This window comes from Mustelus asterias, chromosome 4 (assembly GCF_964213995.1).
Source record: "Mustelus asterias chromosome 4, sMusAst1.hap1.1, whole genome shotgun sequence".
NCBI lineage: Eukaryota > Metazoa > Chordata > Chondrichthyes > Carcharhiniformes > Triakidae > Mustelus > Mustelus asterias.
In genome coordinates this window covers 12689175-12710613 of record NC_135804.1, presented here as the reverse complement: position 1 = coordinate 12710613, position 21439 = coordinate 12689175, and the positions used below count along the sequence as shown (strand labels likewise).

The 21439-nt window shown below is 40.2% G+C and overlaps 1 protein-coding gene across 2 annotated transcripts in view; it reads left to right on the top strand.

The window, feature by feature from the left end:
• Positions 1 to 21439, top strand: part of wwox (WW domain containing oxidoreductase) — a 924282-nt gene that overhangs the window by 568 nt on the left and 902275 nt on the right. For both annotated transcript variants that reach the window (XM_078210560.1, XM_078210561.1), the window contains exon 2: positions 6237 to 6301. In XM_078210560.1, the coding sequence (XP_078066686.1) occupies positions 6237 to 6301 (65 nt within the window). The remainder of the gene's footprint in view (positions 1 to 6236; positions 6302 to 21439) is intronic.

Genomic DNA, 21439 nt, shown 5'->3' with positions numbered 1-21439 from the left:
AATTTCCTATAGAATCCTACAGTGCAGAATGAGGCCATTTGGCCCATTGAGTCTGTACTGATCACATTCCCACCCAGGCCCTATCCCTGTAACCCCACACATTTACCCTAACTAATCCCCCTGACGCTAGGATCAATTTAGAATGGCCAATCAACCTAACCTGCTCATCTTTGGACTGTGGGAGGAAACCGAAGCACCCGGAGGAAACCCACGGGGATAACGTGCAAACTCCACACAGACAGTGACCCAAGCTGGGAATCGATCCCGGGTCCCTGGCGCTGGGAGGCTGCAGTGCTAACCACTGTGCTGCCGTGCTGTCCTAAAGGCCTCTGTTTCATCACAAGGCTATTGTTGGGCTCTACCTGTGCTCCAGCAAATCAAAACTTAAAGATTATTTATTAGTGTCACAAGTAGGCTTACATTAACATTGCAATGAAGTTACTGTGAAAATCCCCCAGTTGCCACACTCCGCCGTGGGAGAATTTAGCATGGCCAGTCTACCTAAGCAGCACATCTTTCGGACTGTGGGAGGAAACCGGAGCACCTGGAGGAAACCTACGTGGAATGTGCAGACTCCGCACAGACAGTGACCCAAGCTGGAGATTGAACTCAGGTCCCTGGCAGCTGTGTGGCTGCAGTGCTAACCACTTTGCCACTTAACTTTTCCTACTGAAAGTTGCATTGTTGAAACCTTCCTATCCAATTCCACCCTCTTCACCCCATGCTTAAACTTCAACACAGAAAAAAGTTTAGCAATGTATCTTACTTGATTGATTAGATTCACTCCTTACATTTTTTTTGTGTTGTAGTTTAAGCATGGGGTGAAGATAATGGAATTGGATGGGAAAGTTTCAGCAAGGCATTTCCAGCAGGAAAAGCTTACAGTTAACTCTGCCAATTCTTCATCCCATGCTTAAATTTCAACATACAAAATGTTTAGTGATGTATCCAACTTGATTGAATTGCTCACAAGTTTTTTTCTGCAATGTAGATTTCATAAGCAGAGTAGATGTCATATTACACGTGCCACTTGTACATTCACGCTTCTAAAAAAGAATAAATTATAGTGATTTTCAGATGGGCATTGAATTAAAACTGTTAAAACAGTGATGCTTTCTTTTCTCTCCCCCTTGCAGTTGAGTTAAAAAGGTGAACAAGCATTGACTTCATCGCTTAAAATCACATTTTTAAAAAGAGAAATCCAACATTATTCTTAGCACCTAAGTTGTTGGGTGGCATGGTGGTGCAGTGGTTAGCACTGCTGCCTCACAGTGCCATGGACTCGGATTCGATTCTCAGCTTGTGTCACTGTCTGTGTGGAGTCTGCATGTTTTCCCTGTGTCTACATGGCTTTCTTCCGGGTGCCCCAGTTTCCTCCCACAGTCCGAAAGACATGCTGGCCAGGTGCACCCTCAGTGTACCCAAACAGGTGCCAGCGTGTGGTGACTAGGGGATTTTCACAGTAACTTCATTGCAGTGTTAATGTAAGCCTACTTGTGACAAATAATTAAAATTAGTTTTCTTTTCTCTATCCCCCCTTCACTTGCAGTTGAGCTTAAAAGGCGAATGAGCATTGACTTCATTGCTCAAATGCACTTTTTTAAAAAGAGAAATCCAGCTTTATTCTTAGCACCTAGGTTGTTAACTAACCTTGTGCTGTTCGGTCCAACTGATAACTTGCAAACTCTCCTGGGCTTATGTTTTTCAAGCTGCCTGTCTCCTCTCCCTGGGGTCATCCACTTCACCTGCCTCCTATGCACAGTTTGCTGAGGTTAAATGTGAATTTGAGATTGAGCTGCTTTTACCTTCACCACCCCCAGTGGGAATCTCAGCCTTTGTAAGGCAGGCCTATATGAGATTTGAGGTGCACATTTTGAAGTCTTAGTAATGGTAATTGTCTGAGCCTCATTGTTACCGCCACATAATTGTCTGTGCAAAGGGGTTTTGTTTTCTATCTCCCATTGTTGAGAGATAACTTGTCATTTCTGAAATCCACAGCAGAAATCACGTATGTCACTCCTGTAGAACTGTCCCCTGTACCAGTCATTCACCTGAGAGGAGGTGAAAGGGACACAATTGAGAAAGATGAAAAAAAAGAGGCTGTAAAATTTTTACATCACTCTTTTTCAAAGCCTTTTTATGTGTAGTATGTCTTAGACTTTTAACACTTTGCTCATGTTTAAATTTCAACTGCAGCCAAGTTTCCATGGGTAAAACAAAGCAAGTGTTTTTGTTTCCACAACACTTAGCTCTCCTGTCAGAGCTAACTAACTGCTTCTTAAACGGAATTCAGCAAAAAGTATCTTCCCTACGTTCAAATTCCCATCGGGGGCTGATCATGTCACTGCAGCACTCTAGGGAACCCGGTTGTACTTGAGTCAATGCATATGAGAAATGATCAGTTCAAATGTGTTATTTTAATTAAATGCTAAATTCTAGGTATTTATTACACAATGCTAAGGAATTTTGCTAAAAATCTTTTCTTTGGGTGCTCATGTTCATTAAATAGTCTCTTTTTTAAAATGAAATATGATTTCATTGACCCACCTTTTCAAAAATGTAGATAATTGTCAAAATAAATTGTCATTCAGAGGGGCTGAAGTACTAAAGATAGGATAAAAAAATCTATAATTGTTTCTAAATTTGGCATTTCTATTTATAAACACAGCTCCTTCTATCATGAGTATTCTGATTGGTGAAATCAACGCAGCTTTGACATTTGGAGCAACAACAGTGAGAACACAAGCCTTGACCTAAATGCCCTCCAATGAAGCTATTGTATTTTATTTCATTACAAATGTAATATTCCTCCTTCCGCTGTGCTCTTTCATGGAGCCTCATCTGCTTATATGCAAGACAGCATTGACCTTAAGTGTCAGTTTAGATTTGTAAATATGTGGAGCACTGAATTAGTGAATAACACAGTAAGAAGTTTAACAACACCAGGTTAAAGTCCAACAGGTTTATTTGGTAGCAAAAGCCACACAAGCTTTCGAGGCTCTGAGCCCCTTCTTCAGGTGAGTGAGAATTCCCACTCACCTGAAGAAGGGGCTCAGAGCCTCGAAAGCTTGTGTGGCTTTTGCTACCAAATAAACCTGTTGGACTTTAACCTGGTGTTGTTAAACTTCTTACTGTGTTTACCCCAGTCCAACGCCGGCATCTCCACATTAGTGAATAACATCCAGTGCAAGACTCAAATTTAACAAAGCAGCCAAATGTTCCTCTGATTTTTCAGATTTCCTGATGAGTATCTAGCTACCAGCAAATACCTTTGTCAGTGAGAGCCATAACATTGTCACAGAAAAGTACTTGTCATTTACAATTTTAAAAAATAATTATCTTGCTAATAGAATATTATATTACTGATAGAATCCTCTCCTACTGATAACTTGTCAGATGTCCCTGTCTCCATGCCTTGTGAACCTTAGCTAATCCAGCAGTATAATTTCCTGTAGAAAGGCCTCTGTTACATCACTTGGCTATTGTTCGGCTCAACCTGTGGTCCAGCAAATCCAAAGAACAAAGAAAATTACAGCTCTGGAACAAGCCCTTCGGCCCTCCAAGCCTGCACCGACCAAGCTGCCCAACTGAACTAAAACCCCCTACCCTTCCAGAGACCATATCCCTCTATTCCCATCCTATTCATGTAATTGTCCAGACGCCCCATAAAACTCATTTTCGTATCTGCTTCCACTACCTTCCCCGGCAGCGAGTTCCAGGCATCCACCACCCTCTGTGTAAAAAAAAAAAGCTTGACTCATACATCTCCTTTAAACCTTGCCCCTCGCACCTTAAACCTGTGCCCCCTAGTAATTGACTCTTCCACCCTGGGAAAAAGCTGCTGACTATTCACTCTGTACATGCCCCTCATAATCTTGTAGACTTCTATCAGGTCGCCCCCTCAACCTCTGTCGTTCCAGTGAGAACAACCAAGTTTCTCCAACCTCTCCTCATAACTAATGCCCTCCATGCCAGGCAACATCCTGGTAAATCTTTTCTGTACCTTCTCCAAAGCCTCCACATCCTTCTGGTAGTGTGGCAAGCAGTATTGGACACTATAAGTGTGGTCTAATTAAGGTTCTATAAAGCTGCAACATGACTTGCCAATTTTTAAACTCAGTGCCCCGACCAATGAAGGCAAGCATACTGTATGCCTTCTTGATGACCTCCACCTGCGTTGCCACTTTCAGTGACCTATGTACCTTTACACCCAGATCCCTCTGCCTATCAATACTCTTAAGGGTTCTGCCATTTGCTGTATATTTCCTATCTGTATTGGACCTTCCAAAGATGCATTACCTCACATTTGTCCAGATTAAACTCCATCTGCCATCTCTCCGCCCAAGCATCCAACTGATCTATATCCTGCTGTATTCTCTGATGGTCCTCATCGCTATCCACCAACCTTTGTGTCATCTGCAAACTTACTAATCAAACCAGTTGCATTTTCCTCCAAAAGTTTAAAGTGTATTTATTAGTGTCACAAGTAGGCTTACTTGTAGGCATTGCAATGAAGTTGCTGTGAAAATCCCCTAGTCGCTACACTCTGGGCCTGTTCGGGTACACTGAGGGAGAATTTAGCATGGCCACTGCACCTAACCAGCGTGTCTTTCAGACTGTGGGAGGAAATCAAAGCACCCGGAGGAAACCCGCGCAGACTCGGAGAGAACATGCAGATTCCGCATAGGCAGTGACCCAAGCTGGGAATCTAAGTGGGTCCCTGGCGGTGTGAAGCAACAGCATTAACCACTGTGCCGCCGAACTTCAACTTCAAATCCTAAATTTAATTTTCCAATTCACCCACAGCTGTTCCCCACTTGGTGATTTTCTTTGGCCATCTATTCTTGCCTGAACTCTCCACCCCTCACTGATCCCCAATTGTTGTCTGTTTTTCATGCACTCTACTTCAGTAGGTCATTCATGCAGTCAGTAACTAAGTGGTTGCCTCATGGATTCTCTTCCTGGACCATTGTTTGTTTTGCTTCTTCTGTATTTCCTGGAACCTCTTAAAAGCCCATCTCTCAGATTGGATCGGTTTTATTTCTGCATCTGACCCCACACTTTATCACGACAAAATAGGAATAGGCCTACTGGCCCCTCATCATTTAAAGTGATCCTGGCTGATTCTCGATCTCAGCTGGACCACCATATCCCATAATCCCTTGATTTTCTTAGTATCCAAAAAGCTATCAATCTTAGAATTTAATGTATTCAGCAATGGAGCTTTCACAGCTCTCCAAGGTAGAGCATTCAAAGATTCCAAGTATCCTCTTGAGGGAAGACGCTATTTGGACAACACCTAGATTTTCCAGCTGGGGATCAGCTCAGAATTGTATGTTTTAAAAATTTTTTTATGGGATGTGGGCATCACTGGCTGGGCCAGCATTTATTGCCCATCCCTAATTGTCCTTGAGAGTCAACCACATTGCTGTGAATCTGGAGTCACATATAGGCCAGACCAGGTAAGACAGCAGATGTCCTTCCCCAAAGGGCAATAATGAACCAGATGGGTATTTACAACAATTGACAATTGTTTCATGGTCATCATTAGACTTTTCATTGCAGATTTTTATTGAATTTAAATTCCACCATCTGGTGGGATTTGAACCCAGGTCCCCAGAGTATTATTCTGAGTCTCTGGATTACTAGTCCAGTAACAATATCACTATGCCACTGCCTCCCCATTCATTCATTCCTTCAAAGGTTTATTTAATTAATCAAAAACTCATGTCCAAGGGCTAAATTGAGGCAAGTTTTAAAATCAACTTTTCCAAGTAATTATTAAATTCTCTAAAATTCCAACTGTATACTTCTCTGGCCCCATCCCTCCTTTTTGCCTCCTCCCAGCACCCTCAATCTCCCAACTCTCAATTTGGTTGGATCATTGTAATGTATGGCATGTGTTGGAGCAAATGTTTGCAGACTGGCTGTACTTCAGCTGGTGGCTTGGAAGCCACTTGTATGGGCATTGGATATTAAGGATATCATTTTGAGTTTTTACAACTTCTAGAAAGTAACATCCAATAACAGTGTCTTCCTTAAGTAATGTATCTTTGCTTGCAGTATTTTTTCATCTTTTTGCAATTTTACCTTCATTAACTTCTCTCTGTAAAGCTTATATTGATTTGTCTTTCTTTCATAATTGCATACAAATTTTGTGTTAATCTGCAAATGAATGTATCGGTAAAAAATTGTAGGCAAATTGTTTTACTACTTACTTTCTCTTTATCCAATAGTCATATTGAGCTGAAAACCCAATGGGACCACCCAAAAACAGGAAAAAAGAAACGTGTAGCTGGAGGTGTGTATTATAAACTACAATTTTAAAAATTAAAACCTTTTTTGTGATGAGCCTGTTGTTAAAGATCTTTTCATGTTCAGTCATGAAGTGTAAAACCTCAGACATAGTAAAAGTGGTAAGGATGACTGATACTGTAGAAGTTTAAATGGTACAAGCCATTTCATGTGTAGCAAAATGTATTTCAAGAGTTTCAGTGTAGGTCTATGATATTCCATGTCTTTTCTTGAAGTTTATATTCAACAACTTTGATTAGGTTTGATGATTTTGTTTAATTGGGGAATCGTGAAGATTCTGCTCTATCAAGTACAGTTTGGGGAAATTTGATATAAGTGGAAATATTGCATACAGATTATAAACACTCATTAAGGATTTGCACTGTGATACAATGTGTGTATTTCTTCAGAAAATCAATTTTTAATTAAAACATTACAAGTGTCTCTTCCCCAACAATGCTTCTTTCTACTTCAAAACATTAAGGAACCTACATGCTTAATAAAAATTAAACTTCTAATTTGGCACAACATTTCAAGTTATCCTTTGTACAATGTAGTGGAGTTACAATTGAAAGTTTTATGCCTATGAGCATACATTTATATATTGTTTGTTGTGGTTCATCAGAAGCCAGAATGAATAACTGGCTTTTTTTGTAATCTGGAGCTTTGAGGACAGTTACCTTTTCTGTCACTAATTTGTGACGACATGGTCCGGTTATAGCTGACCTTCATAAATCCCTTAACCTCTGGCAGGCACTGTTCTTTTTGTGAACAGTTATGCTGTGCACCAGTGTTCGGGTCATTGTGAACAATATCAGTCTTCAATTTATTTTGCATCCAACATCCCATTGAAGTGAGGCAGAATAAAATATCCTTTACCTGAGCAATAAGCCTCAATTCACATCTTGTAAAGCACCACCTACTGCAAGGATACAATGTCTTGTTGCTGAGACCAACCATCCTCATGACATTATGATGCACTTATTGGAGTCTTATGCTGTTTTGTTTCTTAATATGTTACAAAAATTCAAAGATGGGGCCCACCAAATTGAAGCTCCTTCCTTAACTATTAAGTTGTTAGTGGAATAATGTTCTTTGAATAAGGTTGCATATTCCAACTCGCATAACACCATGAGTTGTGACAATGCCATTGTTTATGCTTATGTTTATGCATTGTTTATACTATTAACTGCAGGTTAAATTTCTTGGGTTGGCTATATCCTAGTTGACAAATGTCATGTATACTACTGCATTCAGTACCTTTCCACTGCTTGAAATTCTGACCACCTTGTATGCATATATTTCTGCATATATTTGATGCATGTATGCATATATTTCTATGTGGTGGTGCAAACACACCCAATATCCTTGACATTCGGAGTGCAATTGCCAGTTCACCACTTGATTCACAAACAAGCAGGAGCAAAACTAAAGTTGCTCATTTCATTTGAGACTTCCAGTGATTGGAGAGAGGTCACTGACATTCACCTGGTTTGTATTTAAACCTGATTAAAGGACGTACTGTTGGAACTTTTAATTCTGGACACATATTGTAATCCTAGGATTTCAGCATTCAGTCTTGGAAATCCTGTGATAAGGAACAATTGCCAACAGAAATATGGAATTTAGTTTCAGCAAAAAAAATTTTTTAGAAGCATTTCAGTCTGGTTCTTTGGTCCCGTGATGTGCAATGCTAATGTTGAAACCACCAGCTGCAAGTTCTCCTCTAAACCATACCATCCTGACTTGGAACCACATCACCATTCCTTCACTGGGTCAAAATCTGGAAACTCCCTCCCGAGCAGCACTGTGGGTGTGCCTACAATAAATGGACTGTCGCAGTTCAAGAAGGTGGCTTATCATCTCAAGGGCGGTTAGTGATGGGCAGTAAATACTGGCCTAGTAGTGGCACCCACATTTCGTGAAAGAATTAAAAAAAAAAATCTGATTAATATTACAATCGCTGTGCCAAGTAGCATAATCCCTAGTTGCAAAAATAACCAATGAATTTCCTTCTCTTTACAGGTTTGTCAGGGTGACAGAAAAGTAATTTGCTTTACATTTTTTCCTATACATTTGAGAATTGCAGATGTTTAAATTTGTGATTGTTTCGCACTTTCTCGTATCATACTTTTATGAAATGATTAAGTTTGTGAATTATAGTTCAAAAGCAACCAAGATTACTTTGACTTTTAAAAGTTTCTGAATAAGTATTTATACAAAAAAAGTGAAACCACTTGTATGTGACTGAGCCTTTCTCTGGCGTTTACAATTCTGTTGTTTTTGTGCAGGCTTACCATTTTGTGGGTTCATTTCTGGTGAACGGACCAAAACCTGTTCTTATACGAAAGGTCACAGACCTGAAACATTAACTCTTTCTCTCCCCACACAGATCCTACCAGAATGCTAAGTGTTTCCAGTTTTTTTTCTGTTGTCAGAATACTAGCACCTGCAGTATTTAGATTTTGTCCCAAAGTATAAAAGCATTGTTTGGAATAAGTAGTATAGTTTATAATTTCTACTTAGTAGTGTTATATTTTATTTTAATTATTCCTGTTTCTTGACTTTTTATCCCATCTTTCCTCCGTTTCATCCCTAAACTTTCAAACTAAGTTAAATTATGTACTAGTTTTGTAATCAAACATTAACTCAATTTCAGACCCCAATGAATATTTGATCTATAATAATGCATGCAACTCTGATTTGCCTGTGTAGCAACTTAAAAGAAAAATCATATACTTACAGTTACTAAGTCCAGCACCCTAATTTTGATACTGGATTGGTAGCTTGTTACATCTATTAAATGTCGTCTTTTTTTAATTAAATGATCTCCCCCCTACTGTGCATTCCTCATAAATGACTAGATAATTTGAGTTCCTCTGATGGTCCACTGACTTCATACAGTGAATAGCTGAGCCATGGAGACCCACGAGGGTTCCATGCTCAGCCTTCGATTTGAGTTGGGATGGTAGGAGGAAGCAAAGATTGGCCATAGACCAATTCACCATAGAATTAGGGAAAGGAAAATGTGCTTCTTTTTCCCTTTGATTAGTGTGAATACTGAGGAAACCCTTGTGTTGAAGGGCACAGGTTCTACTTTGTGATCTGTGGTCAAAATCTCTTTTCCAAGGTTCTTGTTAATTAGAAACATTGCCTGACTTAATTTTATTGAGGGGATTTTTGGGGGTTTCTTTTTAGCTTTCATTAACTTGTTTACTCGGTGATGTATTCCTGCAGTGAAAGAGCCTGAAGCGAAGCTTCACTTTTAGGATGAATAAGGAAGAAATTTTACTTCAGACATGACATTGTATGTTGACTTGTACATTTCAGAGAAACTTAGCTGTTTGATCATTTGTAGGTAAGTATTAATTCCACAATGGAAACATTTGTCGGAGGTCATAATTTTTAATTGCCAAACAAGCTACAGAAGTAAAGTGAAACATTTAATTCAAGAATTCACTTGGAAAGATTATAATTTATGGATGGAGTGAAACTAAGGTTTTATTACTTGTTGGTCATTTGGAAAAAAACAATTTGTTCCATCAGTATTAATAAAAAATAAGTAAATTAAATTCCCTATATGAAGCTGCATTTTAATTTTCATATTATGCAGAATTCCATGGATTGTCATATACACTGAGTGACAGAAATGTATAAAAATGAGGTGTTTGTAATGACTACTGAAATTTTTAAAAGCCTAAGGTACCATCTCAGAGCTGTAATATTTTTGAATTCCCAAGCAACCAATGCCTCGAGGATGTAATTTGTGTGTTTCAGTTAAACGTTGAAGTACTATTGCGTGTACTACGTGTTCAGTAAACATATTGCACCTTGCTCCAATGTTTGCAGTACCTTATTGAATAACGCTTGTACTTTAAATGAGAGAGTGCTTCACTTATTAATTTTGATTCTGTTCCATTGTCATTTTGCCCGCCACTTTTTAATGGCCTTTCATCATCCTAAAGTTTGATAAACCCAACTCTACATGGTTTAATTTCCCCACGGATCCCAGATTCTACCAGTCTGCTTGACATCTGGCTTTTGTGGATATATAATATATATATAATAGACACACTATCAAAGAAAAGAACAAAGAATATTACAGCACAGGAACAGGCCCTTCAGCCCTCCAAGCCTGCACCGAACACGCTGTCCGACTTAACTAAAACCCCCTACCCCTCGAGGAACATATCCCTCCATTCCCATCCTATTCATGTATTTGTCCAGATGCTCCTTAAAACTCACTATCGTACCTGCTTCCACTACCTCCCCGGCAACGAGTTCCAGGCACCCACCACCCTCTGTAAAAAAAAAAGCCTTGCCTCGTACATCTCCTTTAAACCTTGCTCCTCGCACCTTAAACCTATGCCCCCTAGTAATTGACGCTTCCACCCTGGGAAAAAGCTTCTGACTATCCACTCTGTCCATGCCCCTCATAATCTTGTAGACTTCTATCTACCCCTCAACTTCCGTCGTTCTAGTGAGAACAAACCAAGTTTCTCCAACCTCTCCTCATAGCTAATGCCCTCCATACCAGGCACCATCCTGGTAAATCTTTTCTGTACCCTCGCCAAAGCCTCCACATCTTTCTGGTAGGGTTGCGACCAGAATTGAACACCATATTCCAAGAACGGCCTAACTAAAGTTCTATAAAGCTGCAACATGACTTGCCAATTTTTAAACTCAATACCCTGACCAATGAAGGCAAGCATGCTGTAATGAAGGCAAGCAACCTTGATGACCTTCTCCACCTGCGTTTCAGTGATCTGTGTACCTGTACACCCAGATCCCTTTGCCTATCAATACTCTTAAGGGTTCTGCCATTTACTGTATATTTCCTATCTGTATTAGACCTCCCAAAATACATTACCTCATTGCCAGACATTTGTCCGGATTAAACTCCATCTGCCATCTCTACGCCCAAGCCTCTAACCGATCTATATCCTGCTGTATCCTTTGATGGTCCTCATCGTTATCCACAAATCCACCAACCTTTGTGTTGTCCGCAAACGTACTAATCAATCCAGTTACATTTTCCTCCAAATCATTTTTACATATATATATATATATATATATTACAAACAGCAACGGTCCCAGCACTGATCCCTAAGGAACGCCACTTGTCACAGCCCTCCATTCAGAAACGTACCCTTCCACTGCTACCCTCTGTCTTCTATGACTGAGCCAATTCTGTATCCACCTTGCCAGCTCACCTCTGATCCCATGCGACTTCACCTTCTGCACCAGTCTGCCATGAGGGACCTTGTCAAAGGCCTTACTGAAGTCCATGTAGACAACATGCCCTACCCTCATCAATCATCTTCATCACTTCCTCAAAAAACTCAATCAAGTTAGTGAGACACGACCTCCCCTTCACAAAACCATGTTGCCTCTCGCTAATACGTCCACTTATTTCCAAGTAGGAGTAAATCCTGTCTCGAAGAATCCTCTCCAATAATTTCCCTACCACTGACGCAAGGCTCACCGGCCTGTAATTACCTGGATTATTCTTGCTACCCTTCTTAAACAAAGGAACAACATTGGCTATTCTCCAATCCTCTGGGACCTCCCCTGTAGCCAGTGAGGATACAAAGATTTCTCTCAAGGCCCCAGCCTTGCCTCTCTCAGTATTTTGGGGTATATCCCATTGGGCCCTGGGGACTTGTCTATCTTAATGTTTCTTAAGAACCCCAACACCACCTCCTTTTTGATCTCATGACTCAAACTATCTACACACCCTTTCCCAGATTTATCATCCACTAAGTCCTTTTCTTTGGTGAATACTGACACACACTATTCATTTAATACCTCCCCATTTCCTCTGGCTCCATGCATAGACTCTCTCCCCTGTCCTTGAGTGGGCCAACCCTCTCCCTGGCTACCCTCTTGCTCTTTATATATGTATAAAAAGCCGTGGGATTTTCCTTAATCCTGCTGGCCAATGATTTTATGTGACCCCTTTTGGCCCTCCTTAGTCCTTGCTTAAGTTTCTTTCTACTTTCCTTGTATTCCACACTTGCTTCGTGTGTTCCCAACCTCCTAGCCTTGACAAATGCTTCCTTTTTCTCTTTGACTGGGCTCACAATATCTCTCGCTATCCAAGGTTCCCAAAACTTGCCATACTTATCCTTCATCCTTACAGGAATGTGCCGGTCCTGAATCACTATCAACTTATCATTCAACTGGATTTGGGCTATCAGCATCATCTCAGGCAAGACCCAGGCAGGGATTTTAATTCTGATTTTAACTTTAGCATCCTCAAATGTCTGTGGATGGTGCTTCGGAATTCAAATCTGCTTGATCTGTTTAAATTTGTTTTGCTACCACCACTGTTCAAGAATCCTCCTCAACATCAAATCACAGGTTCCCTCCCTCCTGCTCTTGCTGCTGCTCCAGAGACAGAATTCATGACTGGAGGAGCGGTAAGAGCGGAAGTGAAGGAACTTGTGATTGGAGGAGCTGGAGCAGCGAGCATGGGAGAGACAGAATCTGTGATTGGAAGAGCAGATCTTCACAGATTCTGTCTCTCCCAAGTTCACGTGGCCCATTCTCTTAAGTGACAAATCACCACAAATGATCAATGATCTCCCAGTCTTCCGAGCAATAGCTCAAGATACCAACGTGGCCCTTTCCATGGCCAAGCAATGTGTCAGGTTGGCCCTGGAATAAGAACTCTACAGCTTAACACCCTTTCCTCAATTTTCCTGGGCGAAGTGCAAGTATCTAGGGAACATCCTGAAGACTAACAATAGTTCAGGCCTCACAACACTTGAAGAAACTCGCATCTCACAATGACTGACAGGCCAACAGTTGTATTAATGGAAACAACCTCACGACTAGTCACTACCATTTGAAATATGACTTGGCAACATATATAAAGAATGCAATCAAGGAGATTGATGTCGTCCCACGTTGGAACGTGGCCGAAACTGACTGGGGCCATCGAAAATGTGGTGACCTAAATCCCTGCGATCCTGGAATCTTATCATTTCTTTGTTGGCCTTTTGACCACTATTGCCAAACAGAGCATCCCCCGTGGCTTCTGGACAAAGGAGAGCCAGGACGGGCTCTGGAAATACAATCTGTTGTCTTGGAGCTGCTGATCCTGGGGCTACCAGGCCCCAAAAGTCCAATACTATAGACTCCAAATTAGTGGAGCGTACAAGAGGACCTCTCCATAAAAACACAGGTGCATTGTCAGTTATGCTGGACAATGAGCTTGATCTTTCTGCAAGCCTGCACCCCCGACAGCGTAGTTGAAATGAAGGAAGGGTTAACTACCTGGAAGGCGACTGGTAGAGATGGCACACTACCCCTTGTGGAATTTCTCCAACAGCTAGGCCCAAAGGGACTTGAAATGCTTGCAAATATATACAACAAACCCATGGAATCAAGATGCAACCCAAATGCATGATGGATGATTACCTGTGCCACATGAAACCCTGGCAAGCTAATTGACCCAGCAAGCTGTAGGCAGATATCTTGTCAATGCATGACTTACAATCTCTTGGAACTTATCATTCTATGGGGAATCAGCCCTCTCAACGAGGCCATGAACCCTGAAGACCAAGCAGGCTTCTGGCCTAAACATAGTTGCTGTGACCAAGCTCATGTCCTCACAAAACACATTCGAGGCTGGTTTCCAGAGGAAACTCTAGACTGGTGCAGCTCTTGTAGACCTGTCGTTGGTCTGTGATGTAATTTGGGTTAAAGGCCTGATGCTGAAACTTGCAGTATCATACCTTTCTCCAAAGCACTGTGCTTGCTTTGGTGATGCTGAGCAATAGACGACTGTGTCCAACTTGGCAAGAAACTTGCCCCCATCCCTTAACAACACATTGCCATAAGGATCGGTACTGGCACTGACACTTTTGAACATCCACATGAGTGACACTACCAACAAAGTTGTTCAAAGTTGCATGTGTGGATGACCTTGCCCTGGCAATGCAAGCAGCCATCTTTGATATTTGAGTTCACCTTGAACAGGAACCTCAGCATCATGACTGAGTACCACAAGAAATGGAAGCTCAATCCCCCACAAAGCAACAGTCACCACATTTCAACTTGATTACAAGAATGCTAAACGCATCCTGACCGTGATCTTTTGCAGCAATCTTGTCCGAGTTACCTCGGAGTGAAGCTGGGATTGCATGCTAATCATCCACGACTACCTGAAGAAGGTAGCCTGAAAGTTTAAGATAGAAGGTACCTGAAGATGAAGTCAAGAGTCAACTTGATCCAGAACCTGGCTAGTACCAGTTGGGGAGCCCCAGCAGCAATACTACAGACTTCAGTTATGGTCCTTGAGTAGTTGAGTACAGTGCACCAAATGGACCAGAATTAGTCACACTCGACTGGTTGCCCAACTCAGCACTGCAGTGAGATATGTCACTAGAACTCTTGGGTTGACCCCAACACCTTGGCTGCCCATGCTGTCAGACACTGCCATTCTTCCCCAGTAATCCACCTTAACTTATTGACGCTCCGTGAAGCTCAACGAATTGAGGAAAACCAATCCCTCCCCATCCACAAGGACCTCCCCAACATGCCTGGCCTCTGTGTGCATGGGGCTTATGTGACTTTAACCAAACTCGAGGAATGTGATTTCACCCCTGAAGAAGTTTGGGGAATATGAATGATTCTCATAAGAAGTCATGAATAAACATGTCGTGAAAGCCCCAACACAGTCCCTTGTTTCGACCACCTATGATGCTCATAGGCATCTCTAAACCACATCTGTACAAATCATGGCAGGTGCAGATACCTGAAACACAAATGAAAAATTATAAACTCTCCTGTGTGCAATTGGTCACCCAGTGGAGCACATAACGACTTAATGCCCGACTCATAGCACAAAGGAAGTATTACAGCGATACGCAGTCACGCCTGACATAATATCCTGGCTTGACCATCTTGATGTGAAGTTATAGTTGTTGCCCAGTACCCAGTCATACAAAAGAAGAAAACTGCTCTTGCAATCAAACTTTGCCTTATTTTTCACTTACTGACACTTGCGCCTGCAATTATTTGGATTATGCAGCAGCCATAATGTAAGTCAGTATGTGCAGGTTGCACATACTGGCTCGGACAAGATTGCTGCAAAAGATCACATTCCGGATGTGTTTAGCATTCTTGTATTCAAATTCTTGAATTTTTTAACCTCCGTCTTCAATTTTTCATGGGCTTTTGCGGTTTCAAGGGTGAATTTTCCCGCTGCCCTGTTGTATTTTGAACCCTGGTTGTGATGCCCTGCATAGCTGAATAGTTTGTTCACTTTTGATATTAATGCGTGAAGAATGGCTTTTTAAGCAAACTCGTGGAAAAATACCAGTGCTTATAGTGTTTGTTGGCAGCTCATCAGCAAAGGATTGATGACTCCCAAGAGGTGAGGAAATTGAAGGTGCAAAACGGATATTATTTTGATTTGGTATTTGTTTACTCTCTCTGCTTTTGTGTTACATGAATGGAGCAGAAAACCACTTAAAAGATGAGACCAATGACGTAAATTTGTTAATTTCTAGAATAGGAAAATGAAATCTGGTAAGAAAATAAGGACTTTATGTTGAAAAGTGTTTTGTTTCTTACGTTTGAGACAGTCGTCTATTTCATGTGCCAGAGGGGGAGAGTTAAATTTATTCCAGAACTTTTAGCATTGCTCAAATGTTAAATTATTTGGTTACTGTTCAAACTTAAAAATCAAATTAACAGTTTTTTTGTTTATAGGTCAGTGTAGATGGAGAGCAGAAAAGAGAGGGGGTGGGTGGGGGGGGGGTGTGTGTGTGAGGGTTGGCAAGGAGCCAAATGAGTGTGGCCTGGAGAAATTTCTATGCCCGGTCTTTGGAATTTAAAACGTTCACACTTTCCTGGTTAGCAGTAGTATGAACTGAGTTAGTCCAACTCCCTCATCATCTACAGCTACTGGATACATAGCCGAAGACTTTAGGATGGTTGGCCAAAAGCTTGGCCAAGGAGGGTCTGAAAGGAGTGTGCAGACAGTGGTTTAGTGGGGGCATTCCAGATATTAGGATATAGATGGTTGAAGGCATCGCTACTACTATACCATATGGTATAATCATTTACAGCTAACAAAAGTTACTTAAATTACATGGAGAAAATCTTCCAGTTCAATTTTTTTTATTGGGAATCAAAGTACAGACCATTGTATAGACTGAAACAACTCATGGGGTTTTTCATATGCTAAAAATTCATATGTTCAAGTTTTAAAGTTTATTTGTTCGTGTCACAAGTATACTTACATTAACATTGCAATTAAGTTACTGTGAAAATCTCCTGGTCGCCACACACCAGCACCTGTTCAGGTACACTGAGGGAGAATTTAGCATGGCCAATGCACCTAACCTGTTGTTTGTGTGCCTAAAGGGTAGAATACACAAGAGGTTTGAGTTGGAGAATTGCAGAGTTTGGGGAGGAATGTAGAGCTGGAGCAGGTTGCAAATAGGGAGTGAGAGGATTTAATTTAAAAATCTGGAAATAAAGCAAAATATGCAATGATTTGGATTTTATGTGTAAATGAATTCACTTCATAAATAATAATAAATCACTAAATAAATAATCACCCTGTGGGGTGATTGGCTACGAATGAATGGTTTGAAATCGTGAAAAGATTAAAGATGATGCAGCAGCAGTATTTTAACCCTTCATGGTTTGTGAATGTTGCTGGCAAGACTAGCCTTGTTCTTCAGAAAATTGGTGTGAACTACCTTCTTAAACTGCTATGGTCCATTTGGTGTAGGTGCACCCACAGTGCTGTACGGAAGGGTGTTCCAGGTATTTGACCCAGCAGAATTTGTAAATATCAAGTTGTATAGATGGAAGACCCTTTTTCACGTGTTAGTACGCAGGAGGACGACGACTTCCTCTATGATGCAAGAGTTCTGTTGCATCCAATTCAAAATAACTATTTGCGTCATTTGCACTTTTGCCAAATCGCCAAATAATTTGTGGGTAGAAGTAATCCAGAACTGGGACACAATCCACAGTTCAGATCAGGAAAAAAACAATTTTAAATTTGCTCCAAGTTGGGCCATGCAGATTTCAAGACAAAACATTTGACTGCAGGTAAAAGGTGCTGAGCACCTATGATGTTTGCTCTTCTGTTCATCTCAAAGGTTACGTTATAATTTCAAAGTGTTTCCTACAAATTAAAGCGCATGTTGTATAAAAGTTAACACTTATACAGGATGAGTGTCACCATTTTATCATAAAATGAAAACAAATGCTGGAAAAATCAGGTCTGGCAATATCTAGAGAGCGAGAGAGTATTTCCAATTGACATTTCATCAGAATTGGATAACATATAATTGGATATAACCGGTTTTAAACTCGTGTAGAGTCAGTGAAAATGGGGAGGGTGAGAATAGGAACAAGACGGATGATCTCTGGGGTGCAAGATAGAGGTTAAATGACAAAAGATCTGTTGATACAAGACAAAATGGAGTGATAATGGTACAAGAAAGAAAATAAAACAAAATGCTGAAAATACTTAGCAGATCTGGTAGCATCTGTGGAGAGAGAAACAAAGTGAACAAAGTCATAGACTATGAAACATTAACTGTTTCTTTCCAGCTAGATGTTGTCCAGATGTATAGGGTATTTCCAGCATTTTCTGTTTTTAATTTGGATTTCCAGAATAGGTAGAATTTTGCTTAAGTAAAGAAACAAAAGATGTATCGAAGGAGATGTGAATGGCAGAATCATGAATAAAACAAAGGGAAATGCTAAATTTCCATGCTGTAAATCTCTGACTCTGACTCTTAAAACCAAGAAAGTCAAAGAAAACAAAATGAGGGCAGAGGTTGCAACCTAAAATTATTGAATTCTATTTTGCACCTGGAAGGCTGTTGAGTGCCTAATTGAAAGGTGAGGCGCTGTTCTTCAAGTTTATGTTGAACTTCATTGGAATACTGCCAAAGGCTGAATGAGAACAAAGCAGGCAATTGAAATGACAGAGAATCAGAAATTTGGTGTTACAATTGGGATTAGCAAATGGAGGTGTTCCGCAAAATGGTCACCCAATCTGCCTTTAGTCTCTCTGCTGTAGAGGAGATTGCATCATGAGTAATAAATGCAGTACAAGTAAATCGCTACTTTCTCTGTAAGGAGTGTTTGGGTCTTCGGTGTTGAGAGTGTCTGAAAAGTGCACCTAGACATAGAGGAATGGATTCTTCGGAAGGATGAAAGTGGGGGAAAGTTATGTTTGGTGGTACATCACACTGAAGTTGGTGGAAGATGATCTATTGAATACAGAAGGAGGTGAGGTGGAAAACAAAGACCAGAAGGAACCCTACTGTGGTTCTGGGAGTGAGGGCAAGAGCAAAAGTGTGTGAAATGGAGTGATCATTGTAGTAATGTGGTATAATTGAAAATACAATTCCTGTAACAAAATCAAGATTGTTTTTATCAAAAATGCAACTTTTATCAAATAATTAAGCTGTGGAAAGAGAATGGTTGAGCAGCTGAAGTATTTCTTGCTATATAAGTGAGTGAGAGTGCCATAATCAAAGTACATTGCTTTTCAAGAAGCAACCTGAAAAGCAATTCGACTTGATAGACAATTTTATGAATTTTAAATTCTGCACGGTATTCCAGAATTTCAGTATGTATTGTATTGACAAGTATAAAGACAAATTTTACCCTTCAGCTTCCTTTTCTCATCTTCATCACCAACTTATTTGAAAAAATTAAATTGAGACTTAACCTTGTCTGGGATTTCTTATTTGATTTTGAAATTAGCTCTTTTCAAATGATCCTACATGATCTGGTTTGAATATAACTAGATCAGTCAATACCAGGCCAACAGTAAAAACTTCAACTCTTGCACATTCAAAGATTGAGTGATATACCTGCATTAGCATATACTTTATTTTACATATATGATAATACATGTTTGTACAACCATACGGTTTGGTGCTCAATAATCCATGATATCTGTTAACAGAAGCAAGATATCAGTGCAGTGGTAGTTTTCATATTAGAGTATCTCTCCGAGTTGGCTTTCATTTAGTTACAGTGTAATGAAGTTACTTTGGATGAATAAGATTACAGCAGGACTTGGCAAGATTGAACTTAGAATCTGTATTTGCCTTCTCTTTAATTATAAGATTCACCCTTTGTAATATGAAAATGAAATCATTCAGTTGCTATGATTAAATAATATGTTGTTATTTTTGACTTTGAAGATCCCAGCAGCTGGTGTTGTTATCTGTCACTTCCAGCTAACCTTGTTTCTATTTCCCTCTTGCGGTTATACTTTGCCGTGAGCTATGATTCTTGTGTTTTGTAATAACTATTTGGATACACTTTGCAATTTTCTATTTTAATCTGAAAAATGTTGCTTTCCTTTGTTAACCTTTTACTGTTGAATACTTGCTTTGATCTTTCAATTATTTCTTCAGCCTCCAGACATTTTCAAGCTTATCACACCTTCCAAACTATCTTTGACCTTAAGTCAAAATAAATTCCTTTACCTGGAAAATGACTGGCCAAAAATCAGGAAATGTATGTTCCTGGTTCTGGTGCTGCATTCATAAACCTACAAAACTTAGACTTCCATGTAAAGTGGCTGCACTCCCCTATATTGGTTCTTCAGTTTAAAGCATGAAACATATTGAGTTGGATTTTGCTGTGAGTAGCAAACTAATGGACTCGCATTTGTCCACAGACTTTCAGCGGGGTGTGCATGCAATTTGCTGGTAGTCAAACTTTGCAGAAAATAATTGAATTCTCCATGCTTGGAATCTGAAGCATTGATGCTCCATACTTATTGTTTTCAAAGACAGAAGCTTTGATAGTGATTAAGAATTGCAGGTGTGTGACGTCCCACTCCCACCCCCTGCTTTCCCCCTCGACCATATATTCCATTAATCAGGAATGGACAAGTCCTAACTTCTTTTGGGAACTTTACATTTGAATGAGGGATGCCCACTTTCTGGAAAATTACAGAGGGATGTCGCATGCAATGGTTGGGAAGTTGCTATCCAATTTGCCCCCAAATAATATTGAGAGACTGTTAACTACTGTTGTTTTCATTAATTAGCCTGTGCACTTTTTCGACATCAATATCGCAAGATGGAGATGTTTTCTGGTCATCCTAACCTGGGAGGGTGGAATCTGCTCAAATAACTACAGCAATAATCTGACATTGTTCCTTGTAACAGGGCCCAACTCAAGTTGGTCCAAGTACAGGGCATTCATACATTCTGATACTGCTATCTAATTAGAAAAGACATGGCTAATCCGAATGTTCACATGTGCCGAATAATGATTCCAAAATACAGAGACTGGGTATTTTGGAATACATGTGTTATTGTATGCATCATTTAAAAAAATATATTCTGGCTGTGCATGTCTGTTGCATGTTCACACAGTAAATAGCAAGTACAGAAGACAATTACCTGGTGTTTTCTCTGACTGTGTTTAACCTGTCACTTCCCAAGAGCAGGAAGAACTTGGAATTTTCAATATCTGACAATCTACAAAGACTTTTCCCTGAATTAGCCTCTAATTAATTTCAAGTTTTATCCACTGAGATCGCCTTTGCAAAAGGATTCCTTGAACAATGACCCTAAAGGATGGGCCGCATTGATATGCTGCACTTTTTTAGTACTGAAACAATATATTTGTATTGCAGATTACTGCCAAACTACTGTTGAGCTATGCCATGGGAGATCTGCTTGTTAATTGTAGCATCTGAAAATAAGTGTAAAGATTGCTGTCCTCTTAACCCCATAAATCTAACAAACTGGTCAGGTGGAATATCGATAAGTATGCTGTAGTGTAAAATCTTTCTCTGTTTTGAATCAAACATTTGGTGTAAAGTCAGAGGCAATTTCAGAATGTTTTAGTTGCTGCGTAATGTGACCTAGCCCAATAATGTTGCATCACGACCCTACAAACTTCACACCAGCAGTGTGTCTGTAAATTCAAATATGTTGTATTTAAACTGTGGATCACATTACATCATTGCACTCCAAATCTGAATGTTTACAGCAGTGGTTTCCAACTGTCATGGCACACCTCTATACTTTAAAAAAAATCAAGGCACACCTATTTTATGTCGTCTTCCTGACTGGATCTTAGGCAAGAGGATAGGGAGCAGTTTAAAAACTTTTTTTCTCTTAACCTC